The 25078-nt window shown below is 34.9% G+C and overlaps 1 protein-coding gene across 2 annotated transcripts; it reads right to left on the bottom strand.

Annotated features, from left to right (window-relative positions):
* Window positions 1–1298: 1298 nt before the first annotated feature.
* On the bottom strand, window positions 1299–24484 carry ERI1 (exoribonuclease 1). Of its 2 annotated transcripts, XM_079139074.1 has the most exons (7): window positions 24223–24484; window positions 20494–20672; window positions 17267–17477; window positions 16178–16261; window positions 14462–14571; window positions 12441–12555; window positions 1299–2173 (listed from the first exon to the last, which is right to left on the bottom strand). In XM_079139074.1, the coding sequence occupies exons 1-7, from the start codon at window positions 24328–24330 to the stop codon at window positions 1931–1933; spliced, it is 1050 nt and encodes a 349-aa protein (XP_078995200.1). In that variant the 5' UTR covers window positions 24331–24484; the 3' UTR covers window positions 1299–1930. The 2 variants fall into 2 exon arrangements, with proteins under 2 accessions (XP_078995200.1, XP_078995201.1); XM_079139075.1 differs by lacking the exons at window positions 20494–20672; window positions 24223–24484 and adding an exon at window positions 19425–19549.
* Window positions 24485–25078: the final 594 nt, after the last annotated feature.

Genomic DNA, 25078 nt, shown 5'->3' with positions numbered 1-25078 from the left:
TTGCAGGAAATACTTTAAAACTTTCAGGGATAATTTATGGCATAGCATATAGTGCTACCATTCACAAACATCTCACTATATATCCCTCTCACTCCAAAAGCTTACAGTACAAACCTAAAACTCCTAGATTCACTGTTTTACTAAGGACATCCATCCCGTGTCTTGTGTCACTTACACAATATTGTTCATTATTGGGATTACATGACCATTGTTCCAAGGTAGAAATTCATTGGCTCAAGTAAGAAAACCACAACCCTGTGTAGAAAATTCTCATGCCAAGAAAATATCTACTCCTCCCGTGCTTTTCTTCTACGCATCAGTGTCAGAAAACTTTTGCAAATTCATTTGATTACGATACAGAAATCGTTAAACTGAAGTAGAATCGCAATTATTAAAAGGTAAAAGAAAAGCAAACAATGTCCATGAGAAAGCCACAGGAGGAAATTCAATTCTGAAAAACACATATTTTAGTTTCTCAAAGAGTCTTACTTTATCAATTCCAAAAGTCATCTTTGTTTTCAGAATTAAGAACTGTTCGATATTTAGTGGTCACACATTAAGTCTGACAATCAAGAATGTATTGACCAACTGTACTGGTGGCCAATAGAATTTTTAATAATAAAAGCATAAGATATGGTAGGAAACATTATTTGACTTTAACCTCATTTATAAAACTGAAGATGAATACCAAATTTCTACTTCCAAGTGTGGCATCTTAGACTTAAGAATTAGGGCAAATAAATGTCATAACAGGGAAGGGAACCAATTAATCAAATCCAAAAGAACTCACTATTTATAAAGTTTGAACAGCCCTATAATATTTCTTTAAATAGTGTTGACATTTTACTTTTTACTAATCTCATTAGTAACTAAATTTTTAAACAGACTCTATAATACATCACAATTTTCCAAGTATAAGTTGAAAAAAAAAAAGGCAGATATGCATACCAAATACTTTATAAAACTTACCACATTCCAGTCTGGAATCCACATCTGTAGATTCAACCAACAAAAGACTCAAGATATTTTGGGGAAAATTTTTCCAAAAAGCAAAACTTGAATTTTCCACATGCCTACTAGCACTATGCTGAATCTTCACAAAGTAAGTGATGTGTGGGCACAACCTGCTACAGCCTGCCATTCCACAGATGCTCAGTTTCTACCCAGCAAACACTGTTTGGTCATTGCTGGCCCCGCATCTTGTTCCTGTACTATGTAGGTTGGCCTACAGTGTTGTATCAGAATAGACTTTTTTCCTTGTCATTATTCCCTAAACAATACAGTACAACAACTATTAATATAGTAGTTATATTTTATTAGGTATAATAAGTAAGCTAGAGATGATTTAAAGTATATGGGAGGATGTATATGCAAATACTATGCCATTTTATGTGACTTGAGGCATCCATACCAGGTGCTGGAACTAATTCCAAGAGTACTATAGTTGAACCTCACATATAAACTTCAAAAGTCAAGAGGACTACATTTGTAAAACCCAAAGGTTAATATAGGGCCTACCTTTCAATCTTTTTGGCATTTTAAGAATGATTTAATGAAATGATGTTAATGCAGAAATACATTCTATATCTCAACATCAATAAAATATGGAATTCAAGAAGATCCAATAAAATTTTGCATTTTAAAATCAAAAGGAGTACATCTTGGACACCTTAAAATCTTGGGCAATTTATAAAATTTAGTTATAAGCAGGACATTACTGTGTAACAAATACTGCTCATATCAAAAGTGCTGGTGAGAAAGAATTCAATATATCCTCCCACAAGATCTGTTCACATACATAACATATATATAATTGTAATAAGATTTTTCATGTTTAAGGTGCTTGAAGTTTGCACTGCAGTCAGTGAATATCCATCTGCTACCTCTTTGTAGCAACTCCGATTAGAATGATCCACAGACAAAAATGCTATTACTTTCTAAAATGTGGCATCTGTGGAGCTGGAGCGCCCTCTATTGGTAAGGAAGAGGACACACTCATTAGCTGTCCTGAATGCATTTTCTCATTGATTCGGAGTTCACATCCATCTTGAAGCATTCGTACTGCTATTCGTGCGATGTTCTTAGAATCATCAAGACCACTGTGAGGTCGTCCATCATAATCCATTCCTAATTTCTCAAGCATTATTGCCAGTTTGGTTTGACTTCTAGGAACCTGAAATATAAACAATAATTTTTTAGTATTATAAGCTGTAATATAAGTCACAGAAAAATAAGAAACTGAAAATAGTTGCAAAATAATGTTGGGTAAAGAACAATATTCTTGATCAATGAGCAAATAACTCAAATTTTCAGAGCTTTAAAAAATCTTAGAATTTTAACTGAAAATATAGATAAAATTCTCAGACATCAGACATCAAACTTAACCTTTGCAGTATTGTAATTTAACAAATCATTTACTAAAGGAAATGAACTGTTCTGGACACCTAAGTTGAAGACCCACATTTTTAACCTAATATTTTTGCATGATATTCTTCTGCAAATGCCTTATTTGGATAGTTAAAAAGAATAGAGTTTTTAAATGACTAAAAATAATGAAGCTTAAGAATGAAAATGATGTCATGTGGTATTTTTAAACCTATTTAAAAAACTGCTACACTGTGATAAACCCCAAAACCCCACATTTCCCAAATTCATATTAGTATGTGCCTTCACTTCTGAGAATTTTTGTAGTTTCTGTATATCCTTATCAAGATTTCCTAAATTTAAAGTTCTATGATTTGTACATTGTTACTTAAGTACCATGGCACTTCAGATTCATCTGTAAAATGGGACTAACAGTTGTACTGTTTATTCAAAGGGATACTGATAGACTCACAAAGCAAAAATGATACAAAAGGACAATGATAAACATCGTAAGGTACACAACTACAACACACTCCATGCCTCCCCTAAATATTTAGAAAATACGATTCTAAAAAATAACTTTTCCAATACAATGAATAACTCAGATTTAAGAATGGACAGATTCCTGGAAAAACACAATACCAAAAGTGAATCATAAAGAAAAAAAATAGAAAATTTGACTAGATCTATATTAGAAAGGAAACTGAATCAGTTAATTGAGACCTTCCCAATAAAAGAAAAACCCTGGACAGAAAACTTCATTAATAAATTTTACCATTTAAAGAATTAACACCAATCTTTCTCAAACTGCTCCAAAAAAAAAAAAAAAAAAAAATGAAGACTGTCCATTTCTAACACATTCTATAAGGTCCATACCACTTTGACACCAAAGCCAGATGGTGTCAGAATAAAATTACAGACCAATATCCCTTATGAATATCACAATACAAAATCCTCAACAACCTGGGTTTGGAGGTGCACACCTATTACTCCAGTGGCTCGGGAGACTGAGACAGGAGGATCTTGAGTTCAAAGTCAGACTCAGCAAAAAGAATTCAGTGAGACCCTGTCTCTAAATAAAATACAAAATAGGGCTGGGGATGTGGCTCAGGGGTCAAGTACCCCTGAGTTCAATCACCAGTATCCCCCCACCAACAAAAAAAAATTCTCAACAAAATTAAAGCAAACTAAATTCAGCAACATATTAAAAAGATCACAATGACTAAGTAGGATTTGTTTGTGGGATGCAAGAAGGTTTGGCATGCAAAAATCAATGTTTTACCACATTACTAGAATAAAGGAGAAAAAACACCTGACCATCTGAACTGATGAAGGAAAAAAAAAATTGAGAAAATGAACCTTTCATGATTAAAACACTCGACAAATTAACAGAAGCATAGTACCTAGACATAATAAAGGCTACGTGAAAAACCCATATCTAACATCATACTCAATGGTCAAAGACTGAAAGCTTTTCTTGCAAGATTAGGAACAAGACAAGATATCTACTACACTCTCTTTTTTCAATACAATATTAGAAATTCTACCCAGAACCATTAGGTAAGAAAAAGAATAAAAGGGCCACGTGCAATGACACATGCCTGTAATCTCAGCAACTCAGGAGGCTGAGGCAGGAGGATTACAAATTTGAGGCTCGCCTATGCAACCGATATTCTGTGTAAAAATAAAAAGGGTTGGGATGTAACTCAGTGGTTGAGCACACCTGGGTTCAACCCCTAGTATGTATGTATGAGATATATACACACACACACATACACATACACCTATCTCACACACACAGGAAAAAGAAACATTACCTGTTTGTGGGTGACAGAATCATATATGTAGAAAATCAAAGATTTCACACACACAAAAAAAAAACTATTAGAACTAATATAAAAAATATAGGACTCTGGAAAGCAGTGTGGAGATTTCTTAGAAAACTTGGAATGGACCTACCATTTAACCCAGCTATCCCACTCCTCAGCCTATACCCAAAGAACTTAAAATCAGCACACTACAGAGATACAGCCACGTCGTCAATGTTCATAGCGGCTCAATTCACAATAGCCAGACTATGGAACCAACCTAGATGCCCTTCAATTGATGAATGGATAAAGAAACTGTGGTATATATATACAATGGAATATTACTCAGCTATAAAGAATAATAAAATTATGGCATTTGCAGGCAAATGGGTGAAATTGGAGAATATCATGTTTAGTGAGATAAGCCAATCTCAAAAATCCAAAAGAGGAATGATCTCACTGATAAGCGGATGATGACACTTAATGGGGGGTCGGAGGGGGACAAGAATGGAGGAAGGAGGGACTGTATAGAGGGAAAAGAGAGGTGGGAGGGGTGGGGGAGGAAGGAAAAAAATAACGGAATGAATCAAACATCATTACTCTATGTAAATATATGAATATGCAAATGGTATACTGTTACTCCATTTACAAACTGAAACAACATGTATCCCATTTGTTTACAATAAAAATAAAAAAATAAAAAAAAAAAATATAGGGCTGGGGAGATAGCTCAGTTGGTAGAGTGCTTGCCTTGCAAGCACAAGGCCCTGGGTTCGATCCCCAGCACCACAAAAAAAAAAATAAAAAGAAAAAGCAGCCAGGATCAGTGGCACATGCCTATAATCCCAGAAGCTCCAAAGGCTAAGGCAAGAGGATTGTGACTTCAAAACCAGTGTGAGGAATTTAGTGAGGCCCTAAGCGACTCAGAGAGACCCTGTCTCTAAATAAAATACAAAAAAGGGCTGGGGATGTGGCTCCCACGGTGGAGTGCTCCTGAGTTCAATCCCCAGTACAAAAAAAAAAAAAAAAAAACAAAACACACACACATACACACACACACACACACACAAAAACCACAAAATAAAACCCAAATAATCAGGATCAAAATCAACACCCAAAAATCTGCTGAATTTCTATACACTAACAATAAAAATCCAAAATGGAAAAGTTTTAAAACAATCCCATTTAAAATAGCATCAAGGAGAACAAAGCACTTAGGAATAAATCGAGACAAAAGACATTCAGTGAAACTACAAAACATTGCTGAAAAAAGAAGGCACCAATAATGGGGCTAGTGTTGTAGCTCAGTGGTAGAGCGCTTGCCTAGCATGTGTGAGGCACTGGGTTCGATTCTCAGTACCACATATAAATAAAGTAAATAAAATAAAGATCCATCAACAACTAATAAAAATATTTTTTAAAAAAGGCACCAATAAATGGAAAGACACCCCATGTTCATGAACTATAAGACTTATTTTTAATATTAAGATATCAATATTAGAGCAAGATGTGGTTGTGCATGTCTGTAATCTCAGCAATTCCAGAGGCTGAGTTAGGAGGATCCCAAGATCAAGATCTGCCTCAGTATCATAGGAAGACCATGTCTCCAAACAAAATAATCATCATCCATGGGAATTTCCAGATTCTATGAAATGCCTATCAAAATCCCAATGACATTTTTTTTTTTTGCAGAAATGGAAAATTCTATCCTAAGATTCATATGAAATCTCAAAGAACCCCAAGAGCCTTAAACAAAAACAATGAGGTCTACATGGTTTGACTTTTTGAAGACATAAAACTGAGTGTAATTCATGCCAAATGTAAAACAATTATTTAAAAAGACATCCAGCTAACATACTACCTACATGGATCCACTATGATGGAAACAATTCACTCTCAAAAACATTTTTTTCTCTTCTTCCTATTATTGGTAGTTCTGAATATATTATTTATTTCCATGGGTCAAAAGGTACGTAAGTTTATTATGATTTTGAGTGGAAAATTAGGTGACAGAAATCAGATATTGGAAAATTTTCCATTTTCATTTGTGTGTGAATAAATGAATATAAATGTGGGACCAGAAAACATTAATGCAAGTTAAAATATTTCAATGTTTTAGCAGTTTAACTTTATAAAAATAATAAGTAAACCTGTTAAGCTTTTCTGGACAATGCCAGCATTTGAATTTTTTAAAACAAGTTAATTTCTTATGGATGGTTAAAAGCAGGGGGACAGAGGCAGAGAACTTGCTATGCATGCTATATAAGTCTATACATTTCTTTGAAGATAAAATGCAAATGGCCAATAAGCACATGAAAAAAGATGTTCAATATCACTGATCACTTGGGAAATGCAAATCAAACCCATAATGAGGTACCACTTTACATCTACTAGAAGGACCATTTCAAAAAGAAAGAAGAAAAGAGCAAGCATTGGCAGGGATGTGGAAAAACTGAAACCCTTGAGAATTGTTACTAGGAATATGAAATGGTGAATCCATTGCAGAAAATAGTATGGAGATTCCTTAAAATAAAAATTAAACATAGAATTACCATAAAACCAGCAACTCCAATTTTCTGCATATCCCAAACAAATTGAAAGCAGTAACTTGGGTGGATATTTGAATATCCATCTTCATAGCAGCATTATTCACAATAGCCAAAAAGTGTCTACCAAGGGATGAATTTTTAGAACATGCGATATATACATATAATGGAATATTATTCAGATTTAAAAGTGAGAACATTATAATACAATGAAATATTATTCAGCCTCAGAATAGTAGAAATTCTGGTACATGCTACAATATGGAAGAACTTCAGACATTATACCAAGTAAAATCACAAAGGAATAAATATTGTATGAGTTCATTTACAAGAGATACATAAAGAAGATAAACTCATGAAGATAGCAAGTAGGATGCTGGTTACCAGGTCTAGAAATTGGGGAAGTTTAATAGGAATGGAGTTTCAGTTGTAGAAGATGAAAAAGTTGTGAAGATGGATGTGGTGATGACTGCAACTGTGTACTTAATATCAATGAACTAGAAACTGGAAAATGATTAAGATGGTAAATATTATGTTATATATATTTTATCACACATACACAAAAATTTCAGAGATAAAAAGTCCTGGACAGTGTCAAAGTAAAGTCCAGTTAACTTTATCAAAGGCCAATTCATTCCATGATGTTGTTTCAAAAAAAAAAAGTGAAAACATGGATAGAGAACACATAATCCTCCTGCCTCCTGCTTCCTCTGGCTTAGATGGAAAAATTTTCAACAAGGTGTTTGAGCTGAATGGTGAATGGCAGGAAAACAAGAGAGGAAATTTTGTAGAGTGGTTTGAAGAAGAGCTGCAAGACTCAGCCTGTTTATATTTTATCACAAACCAGCTAAACAAGTCCCTATAGAACCGTAGAGAAAATGATCCACTTCAAGTAACAAGTGGATCAAAAAATAAGAAATCAAGTCTTCAGAAATAAAGTTACAAAAGAAAACTTAAAATATTCACAATTTGCTTGAGCTTCATAGTGAAGAAAGTGATTACAAAGTCTCAAGTCTTACTGAAAGGAATCTGGGAAAACTGTAGGAGAAAATTGTTTTTCTTCCCTTTCAACTAGGAAACTAGGTGAGAGATCCTTTCCTCTGAATCTTCTGCTCAGTCTGTGAAACTGACTGAGAAAAGAGCTCTGTAGGTACAATCTGACCCTTACACTAGAGGTTAAGACCTAATGCTTGGACCCTCTTTCTGCAATTGTATCTTGTCACTCACAGGAGAACAATGAACACTTCACTGCATTTTTGGATTACTAGATGTGTGAACAAGCCTTTTATTTTCTAGCAAGCATGCACAAGAAGGACAAATACTGTTTAATTTCTATGGAAAATGGAAATTCAGGTGAGCTTAAATTCTTCCCAGAAATGAATTATTTGTACAGGAAGAAGCAAACATACATACACACAAGAACAGGATTAACAGTGAAGAGGTATAAAAACTCTTCACTTTTACTTCAAAATAGCATTTTAATGTATAGGCCTATGAAAGAAATAATCACATCATATAATTTTATAAATGCTGAGCCTGCTATGCCATGCAGAGAAATAAATTAAGAGTTTTATCCAAAATCTTGTACAAATTTGTCTTAGACTTAATTCACATGTTTCAATCTAAATTAAATCTCATTTTAGTTTAAGCCAGTGTTATGGTTTGGATCTAGAATGTCCCCCCAAAGGCATTTGTATAAATAGCATGGTCACCAATGTAGCAAGGTTCAGAGGAGGATTTTAGGCAATGGTTGTAGTGTGAAAGTTGTAACCTTATCAGTGGATTAATCCATTTAATGAATTAATAATCTGAATGAACAACTGAGTAATAACTTTGGGGAGGTGATGTGGCTGGAGGAAGCATGCCACTGAAAACATGGTCTTGGGGATAATATCTTGTCCCTGTCCCCTTCCTGTCTTTCTCTGCTCTGCTTCCTGGCCACCATGAGGCAAGAAGCTTTCCCCTGCCACCCCTGTTTCTTCCTTGGAGTCAGCAGGCCATGAACTGAATCTCTGAAAATGTGAACCAGTATTAGTCATTCCTCAGAAGTTATTCTTGTCATATATTTCGGTCACAGTGACAAAAAGCTAACTAACAGTAATGTCACAGAAATATACAACGTTTGCCTTGAAAGTTTTTTGTTTGTTTGGTACCAGGGATTGAACTCAGTGATACTTAACCACTAAGCACATCGCCAGCTCGTTTTACGTTTTGAGACAGGGTCTTGCTAAGTTGCTTAGGGTCTCGCTAAGTTGCTAAGGCTGGTTTGCAACTTGCAAACCTCTTGCCTCAGCCTGTCAAGCCACTAGAATTAAAGGCATGTGCCACTGCACCCAGCACCTTGTTTTTTAAATTCATGAAAAGAAAAAATATTTACTCTCTAGTTTAAATATCCATTTCTACCCTCTACCCTCTAGAAATGTGGGGTAAAACCTCATTTTTAGTTTTAGAAAAGGGAAATAACAAAAACAACTCTGGTATAAACTACAAACATCAAACATATATAGTTACCACCATATACACTAGAAATTTCTGATAAAACTGAATAAAGAAAACAAAAAAGGAGGAAGAAATTTTTTAAAAAGAAAAATGTAATTTTCTTCTACTTACGCTTATAATTGGGATTATGGTTGCTATCTATTAAGAAAAGAGGGGAAATCACACACAAAGAAATGACCAAAATCTACTCAGAAGAGCACTGTCAATTACATTGCATTGTAATTATATGTGTAATTACAAAAATGTATTAAAAGCTATAGATATTTTTATGCAGACTTAAAAATTATCTTAAGTTTTAGTTAACTATTAATCAGTTTTATAATAAATTATTCATCTAAGTTACAAGTTTGAGAAAGAATGCTCTAATATAAGGATGCATTATCATCTGGGGGCTGTAACAAAAAAGACCCTAAAGGTGATCAAGACCCTACAAAGTTACATAAGAGGACAGAGGCATCTTTGAAACTGCAACGTAGAATAAAATTAGCAAAATCTAGACTACTGAAAACAGAACAAATAACTCAGTTTCTTTAAAAAGCAAAAAAGTAAAATAACTGCTAAGGGAAAAAAGGGAGAGGAAAGAAAACTTACAGTTGACTACTGGACAATAGTAAGAAATTATTTTTGATTATTTAGTGCAATAATGGTATGTCAGAAAATATTTCTTATTTTTTGGAGATATATGTTTGTGAAATAGTTACATGTCAGACAACATGATGTCTGCTTTGTGACTCAAAATAGTAAGGAAAAGAAAAGTAAGTGGGGATATAGATGGACTAAGATTCCCCTTGAATTTATGACTGTTGAAAGTGGGTCATGAGGGTTCATTATACCTTTCTATTTCTACATATGTTTGGAATTTTCCATAACAAATTTCTGTAATCATAAAATGTGTGAAAAGAAAAAAATCAAAAAAAGGAAAAAAATTATAAAATATAATCAAAGAACTAGTTCCAAAATAAAGAGCTAAAAGTAATAATGAAAGAACTATCAATTTCAAAAAACTGGGTAGAAGACTTTTTTTTTTTTTTTTTTTGGTGCTGGGGATCGAACCAACTGAGCTATCTCCCCAGCCCCCTGGGTAGAAGACTTAAACAGGGGCTTCACAAAAAAGAAATCCATATGGATAACAAGCACACACAAAAAAAGTTCAACCTCATGAGTAAACAGGCAAATACAAGTCAGAAGGTCAATGACATGGTAACATATATCCATCAGATTTACAAACATTTAAAATTTCTGGCAATTATCAGATGCTGGCAAAGACCCAGACCAAATGTAAATTCACACACAGCTGATGTGAGTGCAAATTGGTACACCTTTGGAAAACTATTTTTGAATCATTAAGTAATGTCAACAATACATTTGGCCCAGCAACTCTACTTTTAGGTTGATACCCTACAGAAACAGATTGCACAAAGGCATCAGAAGATATGTATAAGAATGTTTATAGCAGCAGTGTTCGAAAAAAGTCTGAAATTAAAAATAACTCAAATGGTGAGCAAAAGTAAAACTAATAAACAGGTATATTAACACAGTGGATTTCTACAGAGCAATGAAATAAATGAGATGCAGCTACATATACAATGAATGGTTCTCAAGCACAAAGTTAAAGAAAAAGCAAAATAAATACTACAGCTATTATAATACTAATTATATCATGTTCAAAAATAGACAAAGTCAAATCACAGAATACATATTAATATTAAAGCTATGAAGAAAAACATGAAACGGAAACCATGAAAGTATGAATTATGGTTAGCTCTGGGGAAAAAGGAAAGAGAAGGCTAAGAGAATGGAAGATACAAGGGTATTCACTTTCAAATAATATGTCCAACTCTACTCTTCTGATGAATATTTCTCAGTTTAAAAGCAAAAAAATGTTAATCTGGGCTCTGTGATACATGCCTGTAATCCCAGCAGCCCTGGAGGCTGAGAGAGGAGGATCATGAGTTCAAAGCCAGCATCAGCAACAGCAAGGCACTAAGCAACTCAGTGAGACCCTATCTCTAAATAAAATACAAAATAGGGCTGGAAATGTGGCTCAGTGGTGGAGCACTCCTGAGTTCAAACCCCAGTACCCAAAAAAAAAAAAAAAAAAAAAAAAAAGTTAAAACAACAAAAAAAATTTTTAGGAAAAGCACCTTTTCTCATGCAACTACTTTAGAACATGCTTAACCAAAATGAAACTGAAGGGAGAAAGATCACACAGGATTTAATATATGATAGAGAAGTAAAGGAAATCCCCTAGGATGATCTTAGAAGAAGGCTGAAGAACAAATTATTCAGATTTGAACAGGATTAAAGGCTTCAGGAAAGCAGTCCTTGAACAACCAATAGACTACGTAAGTATTCTGAGTATTGAGAAGTGATTCAGTTTGAATGGAGAGTAATGGAATAAGTAAACAAAAAGAATTATTAAATCTAGAGAAAAGTTGTGAATACTCCAGCCACAGACCATAATAATAATTTGCCTACAAAAATAATATGTCTATACTCAAAAGATGCAGGGCAGGTAAGGACATGCAGAAGAGAGAGAGGGTTAATGGAGCTAAACCTTCATCTTTCAAAGCTGGAATTCAGCAGATATATCAAATTGAAAATGAAAGAAAAAGTAAATACAAGCAATTTAGAAATATAAAAATGAATATCTCACAAAATAAGTTTTTTAAAAAATTGAAAATGTATGCCTCAGAGGAATGAGCTGTGGCAGACAACTGCATTTGTTATACGAATTGCAGTACAATTTTTAAAATTTATACTATGCACATGTAATAACTTTGATGAGAGTAAAATAAAATTAAAATTCACAAATGTTCCACAAACAGTTCACACATGAATACCCTTACATTCTTTCAAACTTTAGGCATACATAGTTTGCCTATTAAATAAAGTTAACAGAGAAAAATGATTTATCTTTCTAAATTGAACATAACTAAACGAGAATCTAGGAAATAACAATTAATTATATAGTACTCCTCTGTGAATACACTTAGAAAATCACATATTAATGTACATGCAAAACAGTAAACTTTTCATTAAGAATACTATAATCAGGGCAGAGGGAGGAGGGAAGGTAAAGAGAAAGCACCAAGGACTGAAATGGAGCAAATTATACTCCATGTTCATATCATATGTCAAAATGAACCCCACTGCTATTTATCACTATAATGCAATAATAAAAACATTAAAAAAAATAGTACAGTAAATATAAAAATTATACCTTATAAAAGTTTCCATATGATTTTCGAATATTGATCCACTTTTTAGCAAAGGGAGGATATTTGAGCCTGCTCAGCTGGCACTGAATGTTCAAGAACTTACTCATATCCCACGAACTTATAAATCAGAAACAGGGAAAAAAAGGATAAAGTAAGTGCTATACTATTCTTATAAATGAGTATTTTAAACCATTTTATGTTTTTTATCTACACGTCAATTTTCCCACATTCACACAACACACAAGCTTAGAAAATTAATATTACTTCTTACGACACATTAGTTCAAAAATAAACTTTAAAGGGAGGGTTAAAGTTGGGCATATTAAATTTTTTTCCACAAACTAATTTTGATCAGGATCATCTTAATTGTTTTTATGGTTCTGATAAATGGACAGTCTTTTGTCTTGCTAATTTTTTTCTTCTCTTTTTATTTCGTAATTCTAAAATTACTAATGCAATGTCAGGTATATCATATTAGTAAGTTCTTGGAGGGTATGTTTTGAAATAAAACAAAAACCAAAAACAAATACATAGAAAACTGAGAGATAAAGAGGTTAAAATGTCTGTTTTGCAACCTTATATCTTTCTGTAATAGCAATCAACTTGCTTTAGTTAAGGTGGTCAATACTGAGTATGCAAAGCTAGAAATTGTGTTGGTTCATACATGGTTTCTCTTAGGCAAGGGAAATCAGAATAGCAATAGAAATTATAACCTTCAGAAGGAAATAAAAAAGCCAATTACACTGGCACAACAGGGATGCTTACAACTGTATTTTAAGAAAATTAAAAACAATAGCCTTTTTCTAGGATCCTACTGTTTCTGCATACTATTAATATCCTGAAGCTACCTCCACTAACCCCGAGTTGCTTGCTTGGGCTGTCCAAATATTTCTAAAGATATCAATTACTGTTTTTGTTTTGCATAGGTTTTCAACGATTTGCTGCAGAATTTGAGGTTTTTACAGAACTGCATATACTGTGATGTGACAGAAACATGTCAACATTAGCAGAAATATTGCTTATTCATGTTTAAAATCAGTAACAGATTTCCACAGAGGTCCATCAACATTTTCCCAAACTTTAAATTCAACTATGATGTGTTTAAATTAAGTGCTCTTCTTCTCTTACATGTGAGATTCCTAAACCCCTCAAGTTGGCAACATCTCAGCTTTAGCGTACAAACCATCTACAATTTAAAACAAATTGTTTAGGATTTTTCTTCTTCAACCTTACTGGCATTATGGTACAGGAGTTGCTCTGGCACAATGCCTAAAATCCTGGTTTTAATCTTTCTGATCTTCCCATTTAGCTTTTCATTTTTCAAATGCTTTTTGGGCATGCACTTTGGGCTTAGCATTTAAGCAATTGTGGAAGGCTATCAGTTAGTAAAAGTCCTTACCCTAAAATGATTTTTAATTTCCGTGCAAAAATAAGTCTTACATACATAAACATTACATATAAGAATATGTAGTCAGAAAGGTACACATCATATAGGCTACAAGACTTAATCAACATAAATTGTAATATGAGGGTAAAAGACAACAAAGGTTTTGAATAATGACAAAGAAATAGTGAAGAAAAGTTTCTCAGCAGTCAGGAGAACATTAAGTACACAAAGAAAGGATATACTATGTGAATTCATGGGCAGCCTGACTAAAAATGAATAATTGCAGGTGGATTAGGCTAAACAGGTAAAGTGAAATGAGATGAGAAACCCTGAATACCAAGTTAAATTTTTGCAAGAAAGCAAATATCATAAAATCAGTTTAAGGAAAGTCATTTTAGTTTTACATATTAATATTTATCTTTCTAGGCCTCTTATCTTGGATAAAAGTGTTATCATTCCTGTCCCTCCTCTTTGATCCCTTAGACTCAAATTTAAGTAGATAAGAAAGGGGAAATACTATTTCCTATGGAGTGACTCTAGGGCCTTTAATACATATTTTTGTGGTATTTTAAAAGTTAAATAAGGAAATTTTTAATCTTAAAAAATAGATTTTAAAAAGATAATTTCCCTACTTACCCATCTGTTAATATGCAATATTTATACTTTGTTCCTAATTCCTTCAATTTCATCCAGTCAATTACTTTTTTCAGTACCTGAGGAAAAGTATCAGCTCTGTTGACCTGATCCTGAAGATATAAAAGTAAAATATGTGAAAATCGGGGCAACTACTTGCAGTCCTACAAAATACCCCAGACATAAACAGGAAGAAAATTGTCAAGATGAGAATGGCTTATTTATGTTTTAAATTCTTCATGATTTCCTTAGGTTAGATAGACCTGCCACCTAAACAATTAAAAATTGTTTACAGCTAAGTATTAGGTATTACTTTCAACTGAGGTATACAATTCTCCCAAAATTAAGACCTAAGACCATCCCCAGTGGTTCTCTTTCTACAGGTCTCAACCTAGAACCTTACTGATTCTTCAGAGTGGATAAATGGCAATCTCTTATCCAGTCAAAATCACAGCCCATGAAGTGGTCTTCCCATCTCAAGTCTCACCTGCTGGCAGACTGGACTTCCTAAAATGTAAATCTGACCTACCCTTCTACTTTATGTCTTCCAGACACTCTTCAAGGCTTTGGGATAAAAGGACATTCAAGGCCTTTCATGATCTGATTTGCCTCTGGCTACCTAGACCATTTTCTCACTAGCCCACACACATTTGAGCCATCCTGAACTACATGTATCTGCCATTTCACATGTGAAATGCTCAGTCCTCCTTCCTAGCTATTTACCTATCATGACTCAGTCAAAGATCACCAACATGAAGAAGCTTTTCCTAGGACAGCCCTCTACACATACAAAAATCCTTTTAATAAATGCCCACAATACCCTAACAAAACACTGATTTGTCACTCTTCCTAACCATCTAGCTTATTCTTTCTTTCTGACTTACAGATTCTAAGAAAGTTGAAGCCAGAGACTGACTAGACTGATTCCCGAGTTCAATGTTATATATTACAGCAGATACTCAAATGTGTGTGGAGTGGATAAATGGGTGAATTAAATAAATAAACAAAAAGCCTACATATTACAATACAACAACAACAAAAAATCAGATGGAAAAAAAATAAAGGTACATATACAACCAAGTTGTACATAAACACATTCTTTTCTTTTTTGGTGGTACTGGGGATTGAACCCAGGGCCTCATGCTTGCAGGGCAAGCACTATACCAACTGAGCTATCTCCCCAGGCCCGATAAACACATTTTAAAACTTACCTCCAAACATAGTACCATAACACTTACTTTGCCAATGCTCCATTTACACAGGAAATCTTTTGGATGCACCATTACAACTCCATAAAAGAAAAGGCTGAATAAAAGTTACCACGTGTAAAATGTGCTTTTTGTTTCTGAGATGGGGGTCTCACAACCTTGCCCAGGCCAAATGAGAACTGAGCCCAAGCATCCTCATACCTCGGCTCCTGTGTAACTGGGGCTATAGGTGCAAGCCTTCATGCACAGTTCTAAGTCTTTTTATTATAATATGAAAGATCTTTACCAAGCAAGGAATACATTCATAGATAGTCTAGTCAGTCTGTGTCTTCAGCATCCGTACAGTCTGTGAGTCAAGAGGATGGGCAGAATAAGCCAGTGGTCACAATACAGTTAGGATGAAAAACTCGTCAGAAATTATTCATAACAATGATTTTTTAAAACAATCTATAAAATAAATCTGAAATTAAAAAACTTCTTTCAAACTTCAGAAAAAATACAGAATTATAACCTGAGTAATCCCAGTAAGACTGATGCAGAAGTCAGAAAGCTGCGTGTTAATCTCTGGTCTCACATACTGCTGAAACGTATCTTCCTACAAGGGAAGGAAAACAAGTTAAAAATATGACTTAAAATATATGACACACCATACACAACAAATTGAGTCACCAGAATTACCAAGCAGTTGTTTGTGTGCGGTACTGGGGATTGAATCTAGGGCCACTCTATCACTGAGTTACACCCCTAGTTTTTTTTATTTTGAGACAAGGCTTTGACAAGTTGCCCAAGCTGGCCATGAACTTATAATCCTCTTTCCTGGGATTCCCAAGTCACTGGGATTATGGAAGTGCTTTGAGCAGAATAAGCTATTGATTTTCATGCAAAGTCTTTTTACACTTACTGCCAGTGTGTTGGTAGCAACGGGGTTATCACAGAACTAATTTTCAGATAGATGAGATGTTCTGACATATGCTCACTCAGATTTTGCAACATCACTATTCTGGGGAATTCATTCTATGATTTCTTGAACTAAAGATGTACTAATAATAATTATCTAAAGTATACATTTTATGTTGCTTAGAAACCAGGGTTATAAGAGCAGTTTCCCAGTAAACTTTCCATCAGAAAGATGGCCAGTTATTTCTACAAACTGTCATTCTTAAAGATCAGTGTCCTCATTATTAATGCCTATAGTCCCCCACCCTGACTGCATATTAAAACCACCTGTGAAGCTTTAAAAGACATATGCTAATGCCTGGGGCCCTACAACAGAACAACTAAACTAGCACCTCTGGGACTAAGACCAAACATCTGTTTTTTTATTTTGTTTTTTTACTCCTCAGATGATTTTGATGTACATCCAGATGTTCTGGGCGAACAAAGAACACTATTATAATGTTAGCTACTGGAAAAGGGGAGAAGCTGTTACCACTATTGTTTGATTACAGTTTTTTTCTGTTAACCAAGCTAATATAAGAGCAAAAAGCTCACTTTAAAATTCTAATTCTAGCTAAAATGGCAAATGAGACCCTCCAACTTACTAGTGAACACCAAAATAGTTGCTGCTAAAAATAAAATAAAGATATAACAATTCACTTACTATTTGTAAGGTGTGAGTATTCAATAAAACAACAGGAAACTCAATTATTTCATGTATGAACTCAGGTGGATTACCCTCTTCACAAGTGGCTTCAAAGTCAATAATACAAATGTAGTCATAGTAACTATCAGCACAACTGCTCTCTTTCAACATTAGCTTCTGTTTCTTATAATAGTTTTTCAGTCTCTTCTTTAGTACATCCTTTACTCCTCTAAGTAAAAGAATAAAAATTTACTTAGGTGAATTTTATGGTCAAGATTCAGAACTCTTACCTGCTGGCAATGGGTTGATCACTGACAGTCATGGCATAATTTAGCTAAACTAGAAAGCAAGACTCAAAGCTAAATTGGCAAAGAGCTAATGAAAATAAAATGTATAAAACAACATCAACATTTTCCTTCACATGTAACAATTCGTTTTTGTGGTATGGAAGAGCATTTCTCCATACACTTTGTGTTTCAAACTATAAGTTCTGTCAGTCTAACCCAGCCATATTGCCCTATATATTAAAAACTAATACTGAATTATTCTACTGGCCACTTTTGAAAGATAAAAATTGAAGTAAATTGAACATATTGTACTATCTCCTTCTTTCTTTTTACATTTGTATTTTAGACAGCTAAAAACTGTATGATTATGAAAACATTAGGAACTTGAACATAAAGTTAAATATCTTTTAGCTACTTGGGTAACTAATTTACCAATACCACCCTAGGAGTAAACTATGTCCATAGAACATTATCATAGTAGGTCCTTAAATTACCTTGGGTAACATAAAATTTGGAAATTTCAATATTTCACAAAGCTTTAAAATGTATATTCTACAAATAAGTAGGGGAGAGGACGGAAGTGTCCTCCTACACAGACAACAATGGATGGAAATGGTGATCACATTCTTCAAACGATATGTATTTCTTCAACAACTTAAAATGTCACAGCCAGGGCTTGGTTACTTGGCTCAATCATATACTGGCTTGCAATACAAAACAGTAGTAAAAATAAAAGGCTCTACCTTGTGATGAATATTTAGTTGCCAAGTAAGGTATTTTGGTCACATTGCCAATTAGGGACTTTAAGAAAGGTTTTTGTATTTTTGTTTTCTTTTTTGCCTTGTATTCCTTTCTCAACTTCAATGAAGCATAGAAAAGGAATCCTACCCATGAAAACACTAGTTATTTTAAGACAAAATGTCTTATGAGATTTTCCAAATCACTGAAACCTAACAAGGAAATCCCTCAACCTCTTTCACATTAAGGCACTGTCATGTGACTACTTCAGAGTAATTTGTCTTAAAATTTCTTTTCCTTTTTGTTTCGTTCGTTTGTTTTTGAGGGGGGAGAAATTATACTAGCTGAAGGGCTACCTGAAAACGTAACAGTAATGCAAACATATAACTAAATACTCAGGATAAAAACCTGTCATCCTCAATATCTCCCTTGATCCCTCACATCCAAATACTCAACCACTTTCACCAAAAAAAAAAAAAAAAAGAAAGAAAGAAAGAAAAAAAGAAAGAAAAAAAAAATTCAGAATCTGGTTTTCCTGAATTGTCTTTGCTACAGCTCCCATTAGCTTCTTGGACTATGGAAAATACTTTCATAACCCTCCAATTCATTCATTACCTTACTTAAGAACTGAACACCAATATCAACTTCCTACCCAACCATGTTTACATGTCCATTCTTTTTACATGGTAAAATGCAAACATCAGTATAGTGTTCCTCCACAGTGCTATGACTTACCATTTCAGTATCACTGTCAAACATCCCTGCCTCCCCACTGCATACCAGTATGTCAGAGACTGCAGACAAAACATACTATAGGCCATGGCCTCAATATGTGGTATGGTTTCATGTTCTGTAACTGGTTTTTAAAAAAGGCAAGATCACATAATAAAAAAAAAAAAAAAACCTAAAAACTGAAATTAGTAGTTTTTTAAGTCTTTTTGCCTGAAATATCCTTCTCTGTCCATTTTCTGTTTGCTACAACTTAAATGTCACCTTCCTGAATTCCTGAATAACACTCTCCCCTGTATTCTTGTGCTGCACTTGGCCACACCTCCAATATAGTACTGGCCATTCTGCATTGTGATTATTTATTTTTGTATTTTCCCAAAAGACTATGAGATTTCCAAAGCGGGGAACATATCTGTATTTACCTTTATAACTTCAATGCCTAGTGTTGTGCTTAGAATTCAATACAGGATTGTTGAAAAAATGTATTAACATACATCTACATCTCTAGCTCCCATGCAAGCCAGAAGCAAGCAAATGATCTTCACACCTGGGAAGGACAAAAATTTTGCTCAGAAAGTCTTCTGTATGCTATAGGGTGTACCTTCATAGTAGAAAGTCAGGGGGAAATGAAGTAAAAAATTTCTTCACAAATTATGATATTGACAATCTAAAAGGGGAAAAAATATATGTGTGCTCTTCTGAAGAGCAGCGAAGCTCTATCTTAATGCAAAGAGGAGAAATTCTAATTAGACAGGAATAAGGATCCCAAACTTACTGCATTTTCATCTATTATATGCAATTTCCTTCTTGATGCCTGGCAGTTCTACTGTTTATTAAAAATCTATACATTTTTCTGGACCCCAAGTCATTCCTATCCTATACCTCAAGAAAAAAGCGACTGTTTTATAAAGTGTATTAAAAATTTAGGTATATGTTTATCTCAGATACACAAACAGCCATCTAAGCTACATTTTTTCCCTTTCAGTATATAGCTAAACATAATACATACAATCATTCTGCATTATTTTTAGAAGCTAAAACAAAAAAATTCCTGATAAGTGAATGATTTCTTTAAATTACCTGGTTTCAGACAAACTCTCCTTACAAAAACAATACAAATAGTCAAAGAAAAAGAAAAGAGAAAAACATTCAACATCATTAATAAGACATAATTATCCATCAACTAAACAAAATAACCATACAAAAACTCTAAATGTATTTGTTTTGATTAACTAGACTCTTATATATGCTAGCAGATCATTAAAAACATTCATTGTGATTGTAATCCAATTGTATCATCTAAAAGACTAACAGAAATAAGAGTTGTACACAAAGATTTATGTACAATAATATCAATTACAATTGGTACTTGAATTATCAATTGATATTAAAGTATGAATACAGATGATTTTTAATTTTCCAGTGTTTTCACAATTTTCTAAGATGAGCATATACTACTTTTTGTAATTTTTTAAAGTTATTTTTAGTTACCTGGTTTCGAGCTTGAATTCTGAAAGCTTAGCTCTGAGTTCTTCCTTACTCATTCTATTAATACAACCATTTGTAATAGCAATCTCTTTGTAAACTGGGTCACTGAAATCACTTCCATTGGAGGTAATGAACTTAGATCCTTTTGTTTCTTGGCCATCAAACCTACATCGATGCTTTTTCTGTTAAAAAAAAAAAAAAAAAAAAGGCAGGGGAAGGGGATATAGTTTATAATTAGTAAAAAACATCTTACATTTAAAGATCCAAACTTCTGAGGCCTCTTCATGCTATAAATTCAAGGAAAAAAGCCCATTGCAGCCACTGGAGGAAGGACAGGATGAAAGATGTATTTTGCAATAATTTATCCTTCTCTATTCTGAGTCATGAGGTTCCTAAAAGGAGATGAGGTTAAGTAAAAAGGTGTTGGAGTCAGAGCCACCTGAGTACAGAATCTGAGCTGACCATATACTAGCAGCATGATCTTGGGTGGTTACTTATTGGTCTTTAATCTTAAGTTTCCTTACCCATAAAGTAAAAGTATATTTGTCTCAAATGGTATTTAGCAATGGCAATGGTAAATAGTATATGGGCAGAATTATTATAAGCATGCAATGAGATCACATATAGCAGGTTCCTAATACCATACCCAGGAGTGATTATTAATAAATGGCAACTTTACTTATTACCATCACACGCAGTAAAACAGACCTTTTCCTAAACTTATAAAAAGGCCAATTTTAAATGAACTTTTACAATATTATGCATGTGTAAGTCAGTGACTTCCTGAGAATTTTTTAATTCAATGCCAACATAAAAAAATATGCTGTAAATCTTGTAAATCTGATTCAAAACTTCCTAGTACTCAAAAGAAAGGAACTGTAATCAGTTTTAAAACTAAAAAAAAAAAAATTATTACACATATCCAGTAATTCAGAACTGTAGATTTACTGTATTATAAACCTATTATCTTGTTTTAAATCTGTTACATGACTCAATTCTATTCTCTCCAGATAGTCCCAAACTACAATCATGTTACACCCCAAAGATTCATTTATAATCCACTTATTTCCCCAATGCATGGTTATAAATATTAGCTATGTTTCAGGATTTTCAAAAATACTTTGATACTATTAATGCTCGTTAACTTAGTCATAATTTACCACACTATTCCCTTGTGAACTTAATTACAGATTCAGGAGGGATAACCCTGATAGGCTGCCATCCCTGGCTTAGAACCACTCCTGATGGTTCAGGGGCTATTTCTCATTCTAAACTCTCACTTTAACGAAATGCACATTTATCGGAAATGTAATGCTAGATACTGTGCCAGAGTACTCATTCCCATCTCCTCTGCGGAAGGGGTTAGCAATTCCAATGTATGAATTTTTCATAAACAGGAATAACCACTGAGATTCCTAGTTAACAATCATTAAAAAAAAAAAAAAAACTTTATTACAGTGCTCTCTAACAAAATAATCAGCTTTTAGTAATCCATTAAATTTATAAAAGATACCTAGCTATTTTGTCTTTACAATTGAACAACATAATTTATTCTTTGTCTTTAAACTTACACCAAAGTTTATGTCTCATTTTCAGTAAGGTTAAAATTAGGTCAGCATCAAGTAGTCTATCTACTAAAACAGACTCTCAGATAGTATAAGTAAATTTTCTCTTTGGATTAATCCATTCTCATTCACTTGGAATTCTTATGTAAAACCATAACTACAAAACTTATTCCAAATTAACATGCCTCTTCCAGATATACTACAGATTATGACTTTTATGAAGATTTGTTTCTGCTCTTAAAACCAACTCCAGACCTCTTCTTTCAGTGAAGTTCTTAAGCCCAGACAAGGTCTTCCTCTCAGTGATGAGTGGTTCTTTCAGGTCTAAGATCCAAGTTAATCCACCAATGAGCAAAAAGAAAAATTTAAAACCCCATGTGTACTATTAATTGCGAAAACATTTTTTTTTTTACTAAATTAATATTGAGACTGAAACTGCCTTCTGCCCTAGTCTCTATGTCCATCTGTCAAATATCACATACAGTACTAGCCACAGGGGGAGATGGATTCCACAATATGAAGAGAAAGATTCACCTTCACAGAGCAGTTAACAATAAATATCCTAAAATTGCTATCCTTTTCTTACTGAGAAGGGGATGAGAGTTTGATCCTTAAAAGTTTGTTTTTTTTTAAATGAACACAATCTGTAGTTTCAAGAAATGAAATATGGTTTTAAAATAAGCTTGAAAGTAAACTGCTTATCAAAAAAATCTTTTTCTTTGTCAAAATTTTGAAAACAGATGTTTTAATGTTTCCATAATTTTGTTGCCAAAAAACTGTGCATAGCTATCTGCATCTGTACATTAAAAAACACAACTTATCTTGATTAAAATTCTTCCAAAAGAGTTCTGATGAAATTTGAACCTACTTGGTAAAATGTAAAAGTGCAATACCTTCTATTAATCTATGAAAGCACCCAAAACTAGAAATAATGGAAATTTACTAGCTGAATACCAACCAAAAAACTCCTGTGATTGGGAAAAAAAAAAAAGTATGCTCATTTACTTAAAGCATCCAACAATAAGCTTTTAATAAATATGATGGTCACTAAAACCAATTTGGAACTCAGGCCTCAAATAGCTAAAAGTTTCAAAACTTTCAAATATAATGAAGTATATTCAAACACACTTCTCTTATTAAAAGTAAACTTTTGAAAATTATTTTTAAAACTGACAGATGATGTTACTTACAAAATCCATCTCAGAATAAAGGAGGAGGTGGGGAGGAAGAGTTGTTTTTTACAGAGAGGGCACAAGGAACTGCTCTTCCAAAGGAAGACTATGCTGGGCTTTAAGAACATAAAGGCCCTTAAGGAAAACGAAGTTCCATTGTAAGAGACGACAATGAAGCCAGGGGCTCAAGACAGCAAAGAGGACGAGCTGTGCGAGACGCAACTAGCAACAAACAAGAGTCAGATCCTGTGGGACACCAAACAGAAGGTAACCAAGGAGGGTTTGAATAAGTCAGCCAAATTCAAATTATTAAAAGATCATTATAGCTGTACACCGAAAGTAACTGATAGATGGAAGGAGCAAACGAGCTAGGAAGCCTCTTGCAAATACCCACCTTGTAAGGTGTTCAACACTGGTTTGTTGAAAAAAAAACTTCGGCATTATTTACAATGTACAGCGCTAATCAAAAATAATTATCTTCAATACATAAGTTTAAAGATTGCTTTACATTTTGGCCAATGTGACTAGGATCTGAGAGTGAGACATTAAATTATTAAGAAAATCAATCATATACTACGTCTATACGATACAGAACGAAATGGGCAGAAATGGGAGGCGAAGCTCCAAAGAATAGGCAGACAGCACAGTCACATTCTGTGCCCGCTGTGAGGAAGGGGGCTGGCTTCAAGCGACATACCCAGAACACAGGGTGCTGTTTTAAACCACCTTACCCATTACCGATACGGGTTTAATGGAATGGCAGCAGCAACAGGGAACGCAGAACGTTGAGCGCAGAATTCCCACTCAGAACTTACAAAGCCACAGTGCGCACAACTTCTCTTCTGGACTACTTACTCCCACCCCGACTGGGCCCTGAGGGGTCGATGACAGGCGCCCCGGGCTGGACACCCGGCAGCCGCGGGGCTGCGGCACACCGGGAGGAAGGGGTGCCTAGGGGCGGCGGGGAGCGACGGGGACGCGGGCCCAGCGCTCACCTCGCGATGCGCGTGCTGCGGTTCCTCCCCACACTCCGGCCGCGGCGCCTCCTGCTGCGGGGGCGCCACGGCCTCGCCGCCAGGCTGCCTACTCTGCTCTTCCTCCATGCCGGCTCTCCCGCCAGAAGGCAGCTGCTGGAGCCACCCACTCGCTCACTCTCTCTTCTCCAAGCCCCAACCAAAGCTTGGCTTTTCTCCGTTGAAAAATCACCAAGCTCGCGTTCCCGCGGCGGCCACACAAACTCCCGCGGACACCTCCCACTTCCGGGAGCGTGTGGCGTCCGCACGCCGCGCAGGCGCAGTGAGCGGGCGCGCGCGGGGAGAGAGCGCTGCTGCCCAGGGCGGGGCGGGAAGAAGCGGGCGGCGCGCGCGCGGGAGGGAAGTGGGTGTGGACAACCGCGCGCTGTCAGGGGGCCGGTTGAAGTAGAGACCCTGCTGCTAGGCAGGGGCATCACAGAGAAACGGCTTCTCATCCATAACATACTATTTATGAAACAGTTTACAAGACTGCTTACCTTGCAGCAAGAGGAAAGGGTCTGCACTTGGTGTCCCGCTCTAAAAATTAGAAAACTGAACATCTATGAAACAAGTCTTTTGAGATGATAGACAACAGACTGTTCTGGATTGTTTTACCTGAGAGTAGAGAAACAAAACAAGATGAGTACAGCCCATACCACCTTGACTTTCTGCTGATTGGCAATTGTCAGTTTGTGGTGCAGGAAAAGGAAATTCATACCTAGGGTCTCACTGAGCACGGAAGACAGGAGTACAGTTTAAGGAATTGGGGGAGAAGTTGGTTGGACTTTGTGGGGGAAGTTCTGGAAAGGAGTGAATGACATGTAAAAGGGCTTCAGAA

Source organism: Sciurus vulgaris, assembly GCF_902686455.1.
Source record: "Sciurus vulgaris genome assembly, chromosome: 5".
NCBI lineage: Eukaryota > Metazoa > Chordata > Mammalia > Rodentia > Sciuridae > Sciurus > Sciurus vulgaris.
The sequence above is the reverse complement of the archived record's forward strand: the minus strand, read 5'-3'. Positions and strand labels throughout refer to the sequence as shown.